The sequence below is a fragment of the Fukomys damarensis genome, unplaced genomic scaffold (assembly GCF_012274545.1).
Source record: "Fukomys damarensis isolate Sample0158 unplaced genomic scaffold, DMR_v1.0_HiC HiC_scaffold_4, whole genome shotgun sequence".
Lineage (NCBI taxonomy): Eukaryota > Metazoa > Chordata > Mammalia > Rodentia > Bathyergidae > Fukomys > Fukomys damarensis.
In genome coordinates this window covers 11,518,405-11,538,305 of record NW_022900916.1, presented here as the reverse complement: position 1 = coordinate 11,538,305, position 19,901 = coordinate 11,518,405, and the positions used below count along the sequence as shown (strand labels likewise).

General features: G+C 33.3%; 2 protein-coding genes across 6 annotated transcripts in view; one reads left to right on the top strand and one right to left on the bottom strand.

Annotated features, from left to right (window-relative positions):
- The window catches only part of Cog5 (component of oligomeric golgi complex 5), a 275,944-nt gene that overhangs the window by 65,737 nt on the left and 190,306 nt on the right, over nt 1–19,901 (top strand). The gene's annotated exons all lie outside the window — the stretch shown is intronic.
- Gpr22 (G protein-coupled receptor 22) lies at nt 3,211–18,070 on the bottom strand. Of its 5 annotated transcripts, XM_033756783.1 has the most exons (5): nt 17,861–18,070; nt 16,660–16,730; nt 8,106–8,354; nt 6,165–7,196; nt 3,211–4,623 (listed from the first exon to the last, which is right to left on the bottom strand). In XM_033756783.1, exon 5 carries the CDS (start codon nt 4,596–4,598, stop codon nt 3,300–3,302), a length of 1,299 nt encoding a protein of 432 aa, XP_033612674.1. In that variant the 5' UTR covers nt 4,599–4,623; nt 6,165–7,196; nt 8,106–8,354; nt 16,660–16,730; nt 17,861–18,070; the 3' UTR covers nt 3,211–3,299. The 5 variants fall into 5 exon arrangements, with proteins under 5 accessions (XP_033612674.1, XP_033612677.1, XP_010632363.1 ...); XM_033756786.1 differs by lacking the exons at nt 16,660–16,730; nt 17,861–18,070 and adding an exon at nt 8,502–8,512; XM_010634061.2 differs by lacking the exons at nt 16,660–16,730; nt 17,861–18,070 and having other exon boundaries at nt 6,165–6,373; nt 6,944–7,196; nt 8,106–8,490.

Below are 19,901 nucleotides of genomic sequence, written 5' to 3'. Positions count from 1 at the left end.
ACTACATTTTCTCTTATATTAGATGTTTTTGTACTTTTTAATATAACTTGAGCATCTGAAATCCAAAAATACATATGTTCCAAAAATCACAACTTTTTAGCAAACATGACACCATAAGGGGAAAATTCTACACTTGATCTTATGAGATAATTTCTGTTGAAATTAAGTAAACTAAAAATTATGTCCAGGTTATGTAGTTGTGATGCATATGACACATAAATAAGTTTTTAAAGAAGAATATATATGGACATATCTTGCATAGCTTTTCCAAATCAGAAAAATTCTGAAATCTTAAATACTAGTGGAGCCAGGCATGGTGGTACGTGTGTATAATTCCACCACTCAGGACGCTGAGGCTGTAGGATCACTTGCTGTGAGTTGGAGGCCAGTCTGGGCTACATGGTAAATTCAAGGGCAGCCTGAACTACATAGTGAGACCCTGTCTCAAAACAAAGCAAAACAAAAAATACTACTGGTCCCAAACATTTTAGATATAGAATCCTTGACCAATCTTGAATTGGCTTTTTAAATTTTTAGGCTAGCTCTTTAGGAAAAATTAGCATGCATGCTTTTTTTGGGTTAAAATTATTAGTAACAAGGAAAATTTACATACTGGACAAAAGCTATCCTCAGGACAGTGATTTTAAATCTTTTCATAGAACAACTATGTCATAAAAAGTAAAAGTTGTCTAAACTTGTTCATTTTATTTTATTTTATTTTATTTTTGGTACTGGGGATTGAACTTGGGACCTTATGCTTGTGAAGCAGGCGGCAGAACCACTGAGCTAAATCCCCGGCCCTCATTCATTTTAAACAGAGGTCAGTTGTTGGAAACATTTGTGAATAGTTTTTGAAAGCTGAATTTTTAACATATAAATATTATTTTCATTCACATATTATATACTGTTTAATCCACTAAAAAGCTATTAAAACTTGTCAATAAGTATGAATTTTATTTGTTGTAGATAAGTGATTGCTTTTTTGTATACCTGGAAGATGATTACGGGTGGGCTAAATGCTTGTTATTGTTTACTCCAGGGACAGGTGCAGAAGTATTTTATAGGACAAAGTTATAATGTCTGCCATATATATTTTAGTTTGTTTCTTATTACAGAAAAAGTGAGACCTCATGAAAACTATTCAACAAGTATATAAGGACTGAATTCTTTTTTTTTTTTTTTGGTACCAGGGATTGAATTTAGGAACTTGCGCTTGCGACGTAGGTGTGGTGCTCCTGAGCTACATACCCGGCCCCTATACTGAATTCTTTGGCATGCTTATAAACCTGAATATTATAAATATTTGAAAAAGAGGGCCGGGGATGTAGCTCAGTAGTTCCAGTGGCTGCCTCGCAAGCTCAAGAACCCAAGTTTGATCCCTGGTACCAAAAAAAAAAAAGAAAAAGTTTTTCTTGACATGAAGTCTCTAAAAATAGTCCGATTATAAAAGTAGGTACTAAATTTTTAATTTATGCTTAGGAGTCTAACTATAAATTCATTTTCAAATTTCAAATGAAGATATCAGGACATATTCTGTGCCAAATGTATTTATTGATTGAAAAAAATTTTTAACACTTTTGATCATGATATGTTAGCTTCTTGCAGGATTTAAAAAAAAAAATAAGTCTTACTTATGCTACATTTTGTCAAGTTGAGGGATTTCTTTATTTCAAAAAAAAACAGTGGAAAGAAAAGCAGAAGGAAATTGGGTGTTTGCCAAGATTTAACATTATATTAGCATTATTATCAGAAGTAAATCACTATTTAATTGAGCAGTAATCTCAGTGAATTCAAGCTATGGCAGGATGTTTATTTTTCTAGGGATTAGAGTATTTAGTAGACTTGGTGAATCCCATCTATTTGTATAAATGATATATTATTGTCTGATATGTATTTTTTAATTTAGAAATAAGCTGTTACTTGATTTAGTGAATACAGTATTAGAAAAGAATAATTGCTTTCTAGCTAATAAATTACACTATTACAAGTACTTGGCTTATTTTAAATAACTTATTGCTACCTTTCTGATAGTGACATTAGCACTCATTATCAGATTATTACATTATACAAATTGAAAAATATTTATTTGCTATGAGATTTCCAATCTTTATAATCTATAGTTAGAATTAGTAATTTCATAGTTTTCTAATATGAATTGAGGACTGAAGAGAAAAATGCTTATTATGTTGTGATGAAGTAGAAAAAGTGACAATATTTATTGTTGCCTTAATTATTTTCAAAGTAGAAACAGTACTACTTCATTATAAAAAGCTTAGGAGCTATGATTGTTTAGGAACATTGTGTAAATTATATTACTCTGAAGTTGCTCTGCATCTAAAATTAGAAACAGTTGTCTTTGTTAGGCTTTTCTACAATGCTATAAAAAGTCCTTTTTTTCCTCTTTCTAGTATTCAGATTTGTATAGTTAACTTCGTTATACAAAAGGCTGAGTTGAGTAAAGTTAGAAAATCACTTTATTTTAATCACTATTTTGTTAACCTAGAACATTTGGCTTAGAATCGAGCAAAGTGAGGAAGGAAGAAAAAGGCTGGTGCTATTGTTTTCTTCCTTTCCTCTTTTGTTGGTTTTTTTGTATAGTATCTTTGATCTTAGAAAATCAGTCTTTTTTTTTTAATAGTAAACTTTACTTTAAAATTTTCCCTGTCTTGGTATGCATATAGGGAATTTTTTTTTTTTTGGTTCATGAGTTTTAAAATACTAAGAAACCCTATACTTTTCTACATTCAAAAGGAAGAATCAAGTCATATGTAATTCATTACTTTTGAAACGTGAAATAATACAGCAAGTATAGCATACCAGGAAACATATCGGTACAGATACTCATGGACTGTTATGTTTTAAGCGTATGATTTTGGTTTTTTTTAAAGGCTGTCCCAGTTGTCATCATATAAATATATCTGTAGCTTGTGACTTAGAAACAGTACACTTTATATATTTTAAAAAAGCAGATACCTGTATCAGTTGCATTTTAAAGTTATACATTGTTTTAAGGCTATGTATTTATTCTTTAAAAAATATGACTTTACATGAATATTTTCTAATGGACATATTATTGACAAAATATACATATGATATTACTTTAACAAACTGCCATGCAACAAATACATTAAGTAATGAAGAAATTGAATATATATGACCTAATCTAATTGACATTAACATTTGAAAATTTACAACATAACCAAATACTTAAAATGTTCTTATATTTGGCAGTAATTTCATTTTTTACAATTTAAATTTAAAACTCTCCTGAATGTAGATTTGGTGAAACTAAACTTTTCTTAGCCTGTAACAACCTGAGGTACTAAACATTTCTCTCTTATTTCACTATCTTCATAAGAAATTTTTTTGCTTCTTTTTGGATCTATCCAAGAGTTGTGTATGACAGCATTATTAGGCATGGGATCAGCTTCCACTATGGAAACAACTCGTTTTTTCATTTTGCTTTTCAAAACCTTTTGAAATTTTTGTCTAGTGAATGCATATAATAGAGGGTGAAATATAGTTGTTCCATAAGCCATGACTAGAAAACACAATCTTAATTTTACTAAAAGGTCACTTGGGCCTAAACATAAAATGGTGGTATTTAGAACAGAAATTGGTGTCCAACAGAGAAGAAATGTAGAAATAATCAATAAAGACATCCTGAAGACTCTTTTCTGCCTTTCTCGTCGTTCCCGGTGTCGTTTCACGGCTCGCCGGAGGGCAATTATTACAGAAACTGAAGTTCTTACACCGAAGACTACATTTCTCCCACCACTGCTTTGTGACATATCTGTAGTCTCATGTGTAGTTAGAGAAATTGTCTTTTTTTTTCTTGCTTTCTTCTTCGGCCCTGTTGAAAATCTCGTGCCTATTCGAATATTAAGGGCCTGAAGTATCTTGGTGTATGTGATTAGCATTACTATAACCGTGAAAAAAAATATTGGGATCTGTACTAGAAGGTGATAATACATTCCCAGTTCAGTGTAGTATTCATTTGTACTGACACACAAAAGTGTCTTGTTTTCCCACGTATTTCCACTTCGAAGACTGAAAAAATTTACCTCAATAAAGGGAATCAGGAATGAGAAAAAAGAAAAAATCCAAATGGATATCATTAACATCACAGCTCTGCCCATTGTCAGAATTCGGTTTGCAGGTTTTACAGAGATGTCGTATCTGTCCAAAGTGATAGCAAAAACGTTGATGGCTGTTGAGACACTTGCAAAAGAAACACAAGCCTCATGGAAACAGCAGATGAGAGCAGTGTTACTCTCCAGTGAAAGCAGAAGGATAACTATAGTTAGAGGAATACATCCCACACAAATTATTACATCGAGTACATGAAGATTCATTGTAATAATGTTACTGACAGAGTTGATTAAGTTGGATTTCATGCAGTAAAGTACCAATACGGTGAGGTTGCTGCCGAGTCCCAACACAATTTCTAACATAAGAAAGCCGGTGAGAGACACTTGAAAGCTTAATGGGTATGACAGTGGTTGATACATATTGGTGTTGATGTCATCAATGTCATCTCGCACTGTAATATTTGATTCAGACTGCATGTTGATTTCCAGAATGGGAGAAAAGCACATTATTTTGGAGCAGTTGGTTTTTTCCCTAGAAAGTGAAATAGAATAAACTATTTGATATTTGGCAGTTTAAATGATGTATAAACATGTATTCTTTGTACATAAAGATAGATTTGTTGTATACTTACAGTTCCTAAACTATTAGTGAAAAATGTAGAATTAAGACATGTCAAAGCGACAGTGCTTTAATGTGAAAGGAAATTGTATTCTTCTTTTGAAACTACATGGAGATTGTTCCATAGCATAAAAGGGTTTCCATAATTTGGAAGTAATTAGGATATTTATTTTTGAGAAACAGTATTTTTTATACAATAAAACTAACTACCTAGTATGCAAATTAATTTTAGTCCATTTAAAAATTTCACTTAAAAATGGTGTGAGTAGATAGATATAAATACTATTTTAATATGCTTTAGCCTGATTAGTGTAGGTATACACCTGTATGATTTCAAATGAATAGAACAGGTATTTATTTAAAAGGATAAGCAGTAAAGATACTATCTTATCTATGTTGATATACTCAGAAATTAATAAAGCATTAGAGATTTGCAATTATTTCTCACAGAAAAGGCAAATGACAGGCAAATGACAAATATTTTATATATAATAATGAATATGCTCACTGAATTTTTACAATGGATAACTTATGAAAATGAGAAGAAGAGCCACAAAGCTTGGTACAAGATCACTAATTACTCTTCTGAATGATTTATTTTTTGACCACATCCTCTTATATATTATATCTTATGGAAAGAGAGAATTGCAATCTAATACATATTAAGAAATAGCTATATTTGAAGTGGTTTAAAAGAATTTGTCCATTGCTTTTATTTGTTTAAACAGAGATCTTAAAGTGAAAAATAAAATTCTAATGAAAAGCAGTAGTTCTTGAAGCCATCTTTAAGGAAGCTTTAAAGTTACACTTTATCTGGGAAACATTTTGTATACATTCCCCCCAGTGTATAAATTTGAAGAAAAACAAAAAACAAAAAAGAACTCCGTAGCTAATGCATGTAAATCTATAATATGTAGGAGTTTATAAAAATTATATCTGATTTTCTGGTCTGCAGTGTCTGTAATAAGTCCAGTTTAAAATATGAAATCATACAACCAACTATATTTCACATTTCAAGTACAGCTTTTTGACTGCAAAGTTATATATTTAAGCATAAATTATAAAAGCTAATAATTTTTAAAATTCATGTTAACCTTTCATGTGATGTCACCTTTGACAAGTTTTAGAAATATAATTTTATTTAAGCATGTTACTTTTGGGATAATGTTTCAGAAACAGAAATGATAATATTGTTAATTGTTTTTGAGTTGGTATAAGTATTACTAGAGGCATATTTATTCAAGTATACAGAGGTTTTACTTAATACTAAAGCCTTGTAAAAATGGAAAATTTAAAGTGTGCCAAATTTTCTAAACTGTCAGATTAAACACCAGGTCTTTGTCACATCAGTTAGCTAAAGCAGAAATGTCGTTAGACAACAATTAAGAAAAATGCATCTCTTTTCTTTGTAATTTTTAAACAGTGTGATGGGGTGCATGCATATTCTGACCTACCTGGTTGCTGTTGCCTTATGGGCCTTTTGGCTCACTATAGCAGTTTTTCACAAATTGACACATGATGTCATTGACACATTTTGACATTAATTTTTACCTGACAACAGTGAAGTGGCTGTGTTTTATTTCATGTCTTGTAGGAATTCTTTCATTTTTCTCTCCAGTACTTCAACTGCATGAATTATGAGATTTAGTTGGCTGATGAATTTCTAAAGAACAGTACATAATATTTGTGTTTGTTTTGCTTTTAAAAGTCACGACCAAGAGAAACTTCCCCAAATGATAGGAATTACATCTCCCTTTGAGGGAGTTTGTGATAGTGTCTCTTTATTTTCCAGCGTATATGAAAACAGAAAAGGAAACATAAGGTTTCTAACTTCTAAAATATATTTAGACATCCTTTTGTTACAATTTTAAGTCTGTTTCTACAGCAGCCCTCATTATTTTGAAGTGATTTCTTGATCACATAATTTGCTTTGCATTATATATCCAGTCAATGTTCTTTTGATAAAAACCATCTGCTATTTAATTTGGTTTGTTTTCATTAGAAGAGGATACATAATTGGTCATAAAGCTCAGATAAAATCCATTAGTCATATCAATTGATTGTAATATCTGAATATTTACTGCAGAAAACACTTGGGAAAGCTTTATTTTACTTGTTGGTTAAGTATGTCATTCTCCTTTTTGAAATTCAAGTTTCATTGTTTCTTCGAGACTCAGTAGCTTCCACAATTCTGGTATGTTAAAATATAAACTCCCCCTTTAAAAATGCTCACCATTTTGTTTTCAGGCTTTTACAGTTATATTGTATTTCTTTTTGTAGTTATTTTCTGTAGCATCTTCTTGAAATATTGTCCACTTGTTATATCCCAGCAGTAATGTAGACCTAGTCTCTGGTTTTAACTCTTTAGTTTCTTAAAATCATGTGTTACAAGAATATCTTGTAGTTGGTGCTTCAGAGACCCAGGGAGATTCTCAGTTGCATTCTTCATATTGTCGGTTGTAAATACTGAATTAGTTGCTATGGGCCTTTGTGAAAAAGAAAAAAATGATTAAGAAATAAGGTTTATCATAATTTCTAATTGAAAATTCCTTAGTTTTTTCTGAATTTAACGTCCTGTATTATTTATTATCAAAATAAGCAAACTGTATTGCTAGAGCCATGGTTATGTGCAAAAAATTAACTTTCTTGAGGTAAATACTCCCTTTTCCAAACATAGATTGTGTATATTGTCTTATTAATAGTAGTTACCACTGCAAATGTAACCATGACAGAAAGACTGTATTTTTAAATTAATTTCTGCTCTCTTGTGTATTTTCAGACATAATGAAGTTAATATACAATAAACATACTGTTATTCCCTCTTTGTAATACATTTAACATTTGATGTTGCAAAAATATTGTAGCTTGCTTAATTGTTAGCACATGGTTTGAATTTTAACTCATTAAAATAGATTATGTGATACGATACTATAAATTTCCATTGATGAATTGCTCATGTGGTTGAATGTAAAAGGTAAAACAAAAATGTAACTGCAAATTAATTTTCAAGATATATAACTAATAACAAACAGCATAAAATTGAGTTATAAATAGCTAAACATTAAGCCTGGTTCTTACAAGAAATATAAGCATTTTTGTATGCCAGAGGAAAAACTGTACTGATGACATTAAGAATATTTAATAGTCCAAAGAGATTTAAAAGCTAATGTCTTCATAGTGATTTAACAGAGAATATTCTTTGGTTTAACAATACATCCTAAAAATTACATTTAAAATATATCATGTTTTAAAAGAAATAGATCTAAAAATTACATGGTTAACAATAAATAGCAACAAACAAGCTCTTAAAATTTAGACTGAAAAATTTCAAAGTAATTTACCCCACTATTCTGGTTCAGAAGCAGCTGTATTCTATAATAAGGAACATATCTTACCTCTGCTAAAGATTTGATAAATTCTTGATGTAGTTGAAGCATTTTCCATTTTGATTGTTTCATTTTGTTCACTTGTTAGTAGAGGATGGGGGAAGAGGGTCATAAACAGCTCTTCAAAAATGACCTTAATGAAAATATGTGTCTGAACTGTGCCATTGTTTCAGCAGAACTGCTAATGTATGGAACGTGTAGTGCTGCTTAGGGGCTGCTGCAGTCTCTCACTCTTCCCACTGTGCAATCAATAAGCCTCTGAAAATACATAATGAAAGTAATTTAACATACTGAAGGCTTCTTGTCTCCAGAGACAACATTTAGATTCAGTCTTTCTAAAAAGGAATGGCACTGCTTTTCTGAGGAAAGCCTGTTCTGAACAGCTTTTGCAGAATGACAGCCTACCTTGTCGCTCCTCTCCACTGCAGAGAGATGCAGTGCATTCACTAATTTTGATTGGTCAGTTGTATTGGGCTTAAACTGTGCTTCATATGTATAGCAGGGAACCCCCCCCCCCACTATTTTATGTAAGGATGCTTTTTAAAAACACTAAATTTATAAGTGATGGTATGTTGTTCTCAAATAGAATATGAGTAAATTAGTCTTTTAAAAATGTGTATTCTATTTTAGTTTGTTGGTCACTTGTTCTAAACAAAAATGCAGGGAGATGGGGATATAGGGGAAAATTTACACAGTAAAAAAGTATGTATTTGACACCTTGGTAACTGTACTTGAAAATATTTTCGTAGTTATGTTTTTGGTTAATGTTCTTTGTTTGCAAATGGAAAGCCACTCCATCTTTACAGTGAACCACGTTGAATTTCAATCAATTTGTTTCTATTCATGTCATCTCAGTATTCCAAGTTGTTGTGAACATTTCGAGGTGTTAAACATTGTCAGCACTCCAGTATTCCTTCACTCAGCTATTTCTTCATTTATTCATTCACTCTTTCATTCAAAATATTAATTAGATTGAGCTAAGGTGATTATATTCTGTAATGTTTTTAAAACATTCAATTGTTGGGGCCGGGGATTTAGCTCAGTGGTTCCACCTCCTGCCTTGCAAGCGCAAGGTCCTGAGTTTAATCCCCAGTACTAAAAACAAAAACAAAAACAAAAACAAAACACCATTCATTTGCTAATAGCATAGTTGCAGGGTATAAAACTTTAGTCATTTGCTTTACTTTTAGAGATTACTACTCTTCACTTTTGGTAACCCTCTTATTGGTGAGTATATACTGATGATTTTCCATTAATATTTGATTTCACTTGGCTTTTTCTGTTTTTTGACATGGCACTTTTCTTAATGGACTATTATTTCTTAAATATTTTGTGTATCTATGCTATTGTTGAAAATATATGTAGTTAATTATATAGATAATTAAGATATGCTGCCAAAATACTAAAATAGTGTTATAAATAACCAAAAATATTCCTCTAAATTTAAATTTCTATTAATTTAAGTTACCTATAAAGACACTTTTATTCTCAATAGTGACGATAAATTTTTTTGGACTTAGTATGTATAGACTGGATTTGATAACTTTTGGCACATAAGATGCCTTCACTAATAGCTGAATTATTAGAATATTATTCTTCACTTGTTTCTTTTATTTTAGGAATATTAGTGATTTTCATTTAAAATGTTATAGCCTATCTTTTATTAGTAATTATAATTGCTCTAATTTTGAAAAGCATAATCTTTGGTAGTCATTAAGATTTGTAGGGGAATAGCTGATGAGTACAGGTTTTGAATTACATTTTTATAGAAGAGAGGTTGAGACTAATACAGAAAATTTTGTTGTGATTTTCTAACATTTTCTGCACAGCTAAAACTGAAAACTTTGTTGTGTTATGCATTTTGAAAGTTGAGGGAAAAGATCTTAGAGTGCCAGCCTCACTAATACACATAAAGGTTATTTTAAGTGCTGGGGATTTAGCTCAGTGGTTCTTCTGCCTACCTCACAGGCACAAGGTTCTGAGTTCGATCCTTGGTACAAAAAAAAAAAAAATTTAAGCTTAAAACCAAAATCAGAGACAATATGTTAACATCACTTAAAACTTCTCATAAGGATAAGGAAATGATATATATGTGCTTTTCTGCCTAAAAGTTTCAGTGTTTGGTTGGTTGTTGTCAAATATCACCATAGAGTATAAGAAAGCACAGAGAAATTTATTTACTTAAAAAAGTTTAGATGTGTCACCAACAGTGTCCAAACCCCACCCCATTAAGATAATTTGCTCTCTCTGGAAGAATATCAAAGTACTTGAATTTGGTTAATCTAGGTTCAATCATTAATTATTAATTATACAACTTTTGGTAAGTCAGGCTTTATTTGGGTTACAGTCAGGCTTTATTTGGATTAGCTTTAATTTTGTTGAAGTATATTTCTATGCATTGCTTATTTGTGAGACAAAATTTCAAAGTTATATTCAGATTATTTTGAAAAAAACAAAATAAAATTTTAAGTTTCAATAAGCAGTGTTAGCAGCAAAACTAATTTCTGGACATTGCTTTGTATTCCCTGTACAAGTGACATGTAGTTAAAGATGTATATCACAAACAGCATTTAGGGTTTTTTTTTTTAATTGTTTTTTTTCTTTTTAGTACCAGGGATTGAACTTGGGTCCTTGTGCTTGTGAGACAGACAGTGGCACCACTGAGCTAAATCCCCAGCCCAACAGCATTTAGTTTTTAATTGACTGCAATGCTTAGTTGAATTTTACTTCTTAAAAAAAAAATCACAAATTTATATGTTACTGAAATCTTTACAAGGTGTCTCTAAGTTACCTTTTTTAAAACAGATTTGCTAATATCTAAACCACTGGATTAAGAATCAGATAGTATTGTTTTCATGAAAAAAGTCATAAAAACATGTCCGAATTTATAGAGTGTTTCTACAGTAACAGACTTTTCACACTTGTGCATGAAATATATTTTGTATTCATATAGAATATTGATTTTAAAAAATGCTGTAGTTGGTGATTTAAACCAAATTTTATGTTATAACTTTTTAAGTTAATGATTTTACTTAATTAGTAATCTGGGAAAGCAGTTTGGCTTCATAGTGATAACAAAGAAACAAAGTGAATGTAACCCCAAACTACAGCTCAATTAAAAGCCTTTTTCAAAAGTTATTTTTTTTTTTAGTTACAGATATGTTGATTATTTCTTTTCACTTCTAAAAGTTCTGATATGAGGTCTTTAGTTTTATGCACTTGTCTTCTTAAACTTGGACAACTGCAAGTATAATTGATTATTGTATTTACACTGCACTATTTGTACCAAATTATTGTTACCTAAATTGATGCTATATTTTTGATGATTCTCTGTTGTAAATAAAAAATATCAACTTTGTGAAATAAAGTGCTTTGAAACTATTTGTAAAGTATATATGCAAAACCAGTTTTTAATTGCAGGAAATTACTTTTTAAACTATTAAGCATCAAAAAGTGTGCTTTCAATGAATATTTAACATAGTTAACTCTGAACTCCCTGATACTAGTACCCAAGAAAGAAGGATACTTTCAGTTGAAAGCCAATTCAAAAATTTGATTTGGCTACTCAACTTTAAATTTCTTTCACAACAAATGTTTTATCAGAAAAATAGAAATGGACCATCTGCTGAAACCTCCACCAAGTGGGGAGTAGCCAAGTAGTGGAGAATCAACAACACTGATGACTCATTATCTATAGAGAATAATTAAAAGCTAATTATGTTGGATAAAGTACATGCATCAGAATTGTAATAGAATATTCCACAAACCGTTCTTCCTCATCCTTCCTTACCTCACTTGAGTAAGTAAAAATATTAACTTTTATCTTTATTCTATATATTTTTATTATTTACCAGTGTGTATTACACAAATAAATACATGGCACTTTTTCCATTTTCTCTTCTCAAATCAAGACTTTGGACCCTGCATGTTTATTGTCACAATTTTATCTCCCTCTTTTACACTACTGTTGGAATGTCTCTTTTGGGGCTTTGCCCAATTTATTACACAGCCCAATTTTCTAGCTTACCATTTTGACTGTCTTATATTTCTCTTTGCATCCCTCACATTTATGTTAATATTATTGATGTTTTTCTTCTTATTTATTTTCTGGTACTGGGACTTGAACCTTGGGGTGCTCTCCACTGAACTGTATCCCTAGCCTTTTTCCCCCTCCCTCCATTTTTTTTTTTTTTTTTGGAGGGGAGGAACATGTCTGTGTACCCCAGGCTGGCCTTGAACTTGTGGTCCTCTTGCCTTAGCCTCCTGAGTGCTGGGATTCTTTTTTATTTTGAGGCAGGGTCTTGCTAAAGTGCCCAGGCTAGTCTCACACTTGTGATCCTCCTGCCTGAGCCTCCTGAGCAGCTGGATTACAAGTGTGCTCCACTGTGCCCAACATTCCTCTTATATTTTAATCAAAGAATTCCATGAACAGCCATGTTTGTACTTCCCAGTCCTCTTATTGATTTTTCTTTCTTGTTGCTGCCTTTTCTTTGTAGAATTCTCCCACTCTAAGTTACTATGCAGAATCAAATTCATTTCTGTGTCTTGAGGTTAAGTCAGTTGGCCAGCTGGATTACATGTTTAACAAAACTGTGTCAAGTCTCCTGTGCTATTAAGTCCTACATTCTGGTGGGAAATGTAGTTGAATGGCTCCCTACCATAATCTAATGGTCTATTATCAAAACTGGTTACATACACAATGCTTGTATAAAAAGGCTGCTGTTCCTTATATGTAGAGCTAGAGAATGATAGAATTATTCTATAGACAGTCGCTCCACTGCAGACTGAGAAGTATCCATTTTACCACTTAGCTCAATCATTTGGAAAAATGGACAGTATTAAAAGTTTTCCAATAATTGTTAAAAACTGATCACTAATACCTTCTGCTAGTTATCTTCAGTATTGTATATTCAAGTACTTCTATCACCTAGTCTTCATTTTGGTTTATCATGTCTAGGAAAATTTCTGCTGTTATTTGATTGGTATTGTAGAGAATTTATACATCAGCTTGGGGAAAATTAACAATATTGAGTCTTCCAACTTGTGGACAGTGTCCATAATTTTTTATGTATATATTTATTTATGGTAGTGGACATTGAAACCAGGAACTTTGTGCTGAGCTATTCATCTCTAGCCCTTTTTATTATTTATTTTTCAATTTTTTTTATTTTGAGAGAGTGTCTCACTAAGTTGTTCAGGCTATGCTCAAACTTGTGATCCTTCTGCCTCAGCCTCTCTGCTGTGATTATAGGATTGTACCACCAAGCTCAGCTTATCTTTATTTTATTAGTGTTTTGTAGATTCATGCCTATACAACTGCACACATTTTGTTAGATTTTTACCTAATTATTTCATTTCTTTAATGCTAAGGAAGTATCTAATTTTTTAAAAAACTTGTTTATTTTTGGTATGTATATAATTGTTTTTGTATACTGACTTTCTATCTTGTAATTTTACTAAATTTATCTGTTAATCTTAGGTTTTAAAATGCATTGCATGATATTTTCTGTGTAGACAATTTATGTCTGCAAATAGAGGTGGTTACTGAAATATGTAATATATTTATTTTCTTATCTTATTGTACTACCCAGTGCCTCTGGTATGAGACTGAATTGGGTGGTTGGGTGAAGCTGCCCATCATGATCCTTGAGCACCCCTGAATGATGAGTATGTCAAGAATGCAGAGACTGGATTGCTCTTTACCTGGTCTGTTTTCCAGGGTTGTGTTTTTAAGTAGAAACCTTGAGGGATAAAATAATTAATTGCCAGATGAAGATCAGGTGAGCAGATTCCCTTCTGCTTATTAGAAATATGTTAAATTTCCCTGTCTTATTGTTCTTCAGCTGGGACAGGTCCCTCTGCCAGGGGAACTTGTCAGGCATGGTAAACTGTCAACACCAACGTGATGTTCATGCTGTTTGCCCTAACATCGATAGTAAGTCTTTTGTCTCTGGCCCAGTATTTTTTTTTAATTAAAGATTGCAAACATACATGACAACAAGAAATGAAGATACTAAAAAAAAATTTCAAATATACATATATATGACAGCAAAAAAAGGATATGAAATAAACATTTTATGCAAGACAGACTGATAATCCAAATACATTATTAGTTTGATATGATCTTCAAACATTATGTTCTTTCTCATTTTCTTTTCGTATATTTTTGAAATAATGTATTTACAAATAAAGTTACTTTGTATTATAGTTGAGAAGCTGTCCTCAAAATTTTATGATTTATAAACTCCTTGGTTTTATGAATTTGATAAATATCATATGTTTGTTGATTGTATCACTTACATTTTCTAACAAAACTTCCCACAGAAAAGAAATCCTACCACATTCATGACCATGTTTCTCATTTAATAGTGCACACGGGAAGGGGTGAAGGGAGGGCAGGGACAAGGGGAAAAAATGAGAGTCAAGACCTGTCATGTAGAGGTGCAAGATCCCAACAATGAATGTAACTGTACTGTATCCCTAAAATGTACCAATAAACTCAATTAAAAAAAATAGTGCACACAAATGTGTAAAAACATACCCCCCACCCATATACCCAATGCATATTTTCTACAATACAATATATACTTTGTATAATAAAACAGTGCAATGATGTGTGGAATGTTGGTGATTTTCGTGATTTGAGAAAAACAAATATCATCTTTGAGGCAGTTGGAGAATTTGTAATATGTACCAGATACTGAATGATATTAATGATTTATTATCCATATATTTAAGTATAGTTATGATAAAATTTACTTAAAAATTAATATTCGTTATCAGTAGAAAATAGTTACAAAGATATGTTGATAACATAACAAAATTTGTCTTAACAAATTTCCAACCAAACAAGCTGTCGTGACAGAAAAGGAAGTTTGCAGAAGGCAGAAATGAGAGAGGAGAACGACGGATGGACCTTAATACTTTTCATACTACTCATATATACAGATTTCATAAATTCTCAAAAGAAAATGAGAACCAAAAATAACTCATCAATTTGGTAGACCAACATATAAAGACAAAGATTAATGTGTTGATTCATTTTAAAAATATGAAATGTAAAGCCTGAGATTTACCTCAGTAGTGCTGCACCTGCCTAGCCAGAACAATGTGCTGAGTTTAATCCCCACCACCAGGGAAAGAAAAAGAGAAAACAAAAAAAGAAGAAAAGAGAAAAGGAGCATATGTGCTTTCTAACATACTCAATAGATTGAAAATAAATTATTTGTTATCTCTTCCTCTTGAATTGTTCCCTTCACAAGGATGTAGTGGCCTTCTTTGCCTCTTTCAATCAGTTTAAATTTGAAATTTACTTTGTCTGTGAATAAGATTACTACCCCCAGTATTTTTATCTTCTGTTGCCATATATTGAAACAGTAGCTTCATGCTAGTTTCGCAGGAAATATCCCTGTCCCTTAACAATTTTTGACATTTTTGGCAGCAAGGATATGATATTGACAAAATACAGGGCCTCTGTGGGCTCTGTCATATAGTAACAAATGCTCTTTAAGTTGCTGAGTACAGTAGCACACAGTTGTATTCCCAGCATTGAGGAAGGCTGAGGCAGGAATTGCAAGTTCAAGTCCCACTTGAGCAATTTAGTGAGACCCTGTCTCAAGATAAAAATAAGGGTTGGTGTTAGTGTACTGGGTTCCAGTCCCAGTACCAATGAAACAGTTGTTGGGGCAGTCCCCCACTGCACTACCTGTTAATGAATTTTTTGAGGCTAAGTAGTAAAAGGTGGAATTAAGTGATGTGGCTGCACTGGTGCTTTCTTTGATGCTTTCTGTAGGCTGGAGGAGGAAAGATTAAATGTTTCATCAGGGTCCTAGGGAAAAAGCAGTTTGGTTGTAGCAGTCGAATCAAGGGCTCACAAGAACTAAAACAAAAAGAGGTCAGCGACAAGAATGAATGAAGAGCTTTGGGTAGATAAACACATTATGAGTTCATCTGATGAGTCTGAGTGGGCAGCCACTTGGAAATAAACCCAAATCTTTGCTATTGGAGCAGAACTACTTTCTCTCTCTACTGATTTTTTTCTTTCCTTTTACTCAAACCTCAGCTGTTTAAGATACAATCCAAGTAAAGCTGGGACCCTAAGGGAGGGGGAAGAATGTAAATTTTTCAAACACTAATTTGTCAGAATTGCCCAAGTCACCATTGTGCAGGTCTTTCTAGATGGCAAGAGAGGCTGAAGGCACTAAAGACTGGAGGGTGCAGCCCTGCAGCATGCACAGGAGAAACCCAGGTTCAGGAGCTTTCAGGAGCTTAAGGTAAAAGAGAGAGGAAAGGCGCCACCCTGGAGTAAGGAGCCAGCAGCACCAAATCTTTCCCTGCAGGTCAGTCTCCCCTCTTCCCACCTCTGGCTCCTGCTGGGGTAATAATGTAGTCTCCTATAGCTGCTGCAGTTACTTTTGTGTGTCTCTTAACATTGATGTGTGTTTCTGCAGGTAGGGGGTAAACATTCACATTCCAAAAAGCTGAAGTTCTATGCAGTGTCCTGTTCTGGCTTCCTTTGCTAAATTATAATTGGTATTAATGTTTTGACTGAATGAATGCTTACAGTTTTAAAGAAGATTCTCCCATGGGTTGCTGCATGTAGAGAAGTAGACCAGCAAGAACAATGTATCATCCCTAGAGAAAAGAGAAATCACAGTTTTACTTAAATGCTTGGTGGCTGTTGGAAAAGTCAGGCTATTTCCCAAGTAACAGCAGTGCCACCTGCCTGACCCAACTACCAAGTGCACCTTTTTTGTTTTGTTTTTGAGGTAAGGTCTCACTCTTTCCCAAGCTGTCTTCGAACTTCTGGCAACCTCGCCAAAGTTTAGAGGTTTGCTTATTTGTTTGCTTTGGTTCTGCAGTGGTGGGGACTGAACTCATGCTTACACAAATGCTCTTCCACCAAGTACACAGTTGGAAAAGTGCATAGCTGTTTGCTTATTGCTAAGCTCTTTTTAAGAAGAAATACCTGGCCACCAGTGTCTTCTAATTCTCTGGTGTCACGTCCCTGTTTGGAGTAAGTTATCTTGAGATTCATGGTTAACAAGAGCCCAGTGGACCTCATTAATCAATTGAAAATAGTTTGTGCAAAGATGTAGCTGGTTTGTCCTTAGTGTCATTTTGATTTTTATGAAAGGGTGGAAGTTACCCCCTTTGGAGGAAAACTTATCTCTCACTTCACCTCCTGAAGTCGATCCACTGGCTCTTGGGAGCACTGTATCCACAGAAATTCCTGAGAATACCTGGATGTGGTTCACTGATGGTTCAGCTAAGTTGAAAGCTGACCCATTTGTTGGTATCAGCTATAGAAAAATGAGTGGATGTGATCACTGCATTCTCAACTCTGATGAGTCCTTCCCTTGATTATCTTTTTGCATTTTAATTGGCCCTTGGCCCCTTGGCAATAGTTTAACCATCAAGTCCACCCATTAGAAGACTGGAAAATTAAAAATGTCTCTCTTGAGGACTTTCAGCCTATGAAGACAAATTGCATCTGCCACTCAGACAGTTTGGCTCCCTTAAGCCTGTGCTTTGCAGATTCCCAGTTGTACCTGGCTGGATTATTGGACTGGCTGTGGCCACATATCCGTATAATAGACCGAGCAACCATTGTGAGCTGGAGTTTGGAAGTGGGGACTTATCCTTCCAGCTTCTACTTGTGAGAATGCCTTCTCTTAACCTGGGCTGATGATTGTCTCTTTATGCTTCTTTCTCCTGATTTAATGGGTTTTCAGTAGAGTCCAAAGAATAATAGGGTTTGTTACCTGTGCTTTGGTGGTTTAAGACTCTGTCACTCCGTGTTGATGGAAGAGATGCAGGCTGGACTTCATGCTTTTCTCTCATTGGCTGCTCTTCTCTCCAAAGGCTGTGCTGTAAGAGTTGCTTTCTTGGGCATTTTACCGTGTAGTTTTTGTTGTGAACATCTGATGAGGTCTGTGAAGAACCTGTGCATGGGTATGAATTCCCTTTGTGCATATCACATGATCTCTGTGGGTTCTTTGTTTTCTTGTTAGCACATACTCAGCCTTTAGCAACTCATTAACAGTTCTTACAGGTGTCCAATATTGACTTAGCCAAGTATTAAAGTGCTTATATCCAATGTGTCTTCAGGAGCAACCGTCTTTCCTTATATTTGGGATGATTGATTGCCCTATAACCTCAGCAGTCAGATCGGTTAAAGTAAAATTTGAATTTGCAGATTGCTTTTTACTTGTTCTTATTACCAGAGTGTGAGCTGTGTTCTTTCCAGTTTTGTACTTGCCATGTGGAAGCCAAGAGATTACATATTGGGCTGTTCGGCATTGCATTCAATCTATAGAGCTGTTGGAGAACATTCACGCTGTTGAGTCTTATGATCTTTATGCATAGTATATCTCTTCATTTATTTAGGTTGTTCTTAATGTTTTTTCAATAATATGTTACAGTTTTCAGTGTAGAGATTTCATGCATATGTCCGTTGGACAACACTGAACTCATAACTTTTTTCATACTGTTAAAAGCAGCATTAGACTCCTTTATTTATTCATTTGCTTTGATTCCTTATCATTTTCTTACAGAATTAAATTTGAATAAACAGATGATTATCTTTTTCAATCTTTACACTTTAGGGGGTCTTACTTTATTCCTAAAGCTAAGCTCATAAGTACAGTGTTGAGTACAAATGGTGATAGCAGAGAGATATTTCCTTTTTGCAGATCACTGGGGGGAGAGGACTTAATCTTTCTCCGTTAGATTTGATGTTCTATGGAGGTCTTTCAAAAATACCATATTTCAAGTAGTTCCTTTTTTCTTAGTTTGTTGAGAATTTATCAGGAATATATGTTAAATTTTTGAAATGATTTTTTCCATTTACAGACAGTTCATATAGTTTTTCTCATTTAATTGATATGGCAAATGGTATGGATTGTGATGTTAATCCAATTTCTGAGGTGTTTTAGTTACTTTTCTCATTGCTGAGACAAAATACTTGACGCCCAAAGTTTAAAAAGGTAAGGTTGATTTAGCTCACAGTTTGTAGAGGTTTCAAATCATAGTTGGCTGGAGGAGAAACAGGTCATAGGCAGATGGCAGCATGCTCCAAGCCACCTTCTCTCTGTCCCTCATATCTAATCCAGACTACCCGGTAGATAGCACTGACACCCTTAATCCTAGCAGAGCACTGTGAAGCAATCCCTGCACCACACTCTAGACATAGCCACCTGTGACCACGTGAGGCTTTGGAGGGACATCTAGCTACAAGATAAAATGAGATAAACGTCATTTGATCACGATACATTGCTGTTTGCTTCTTGCTTGCTTTTTTATTTATTTTTCCAGTACCAGGGTTCAAACTCAGGACCTTGTGCTTGCAAGTCAGGTGTGGAACTACTGAGCTAGATTCCAGGCCCAGCCCTTTTAGATATTGCATGATTTCATTTTAAATTATTTTGATAAAGTCTTTTGCTGATATGTTTATGAGGGATATTGATATGTCATTTTCTTTTATCATCATATATTGGTCTGGTCTTAGCATTTGAAAAATGCTCCCCCTTAGGGCTGGGATTTAGCTGAAATAATATACACATAAAATAAAACATCACTCTTTTAAAAAAGTTCCCTTTTTCCCTAATTCTGAGAAAGTTTGTATTAGATTAGTATCATCTTTCCTTAAATGTTTTAATAGAATGCATTGGAGAAGACATTTGAGCCAGAAGGTTTAATGTTGGATAAAATATTCAGTTATAAATTTAAATTATTTAACAGGTAATGGATTCAGATTTTCTTTTCTCTCTCTCTCTCTCTCTCTCTCTTTTTTTTTTTTTTTTT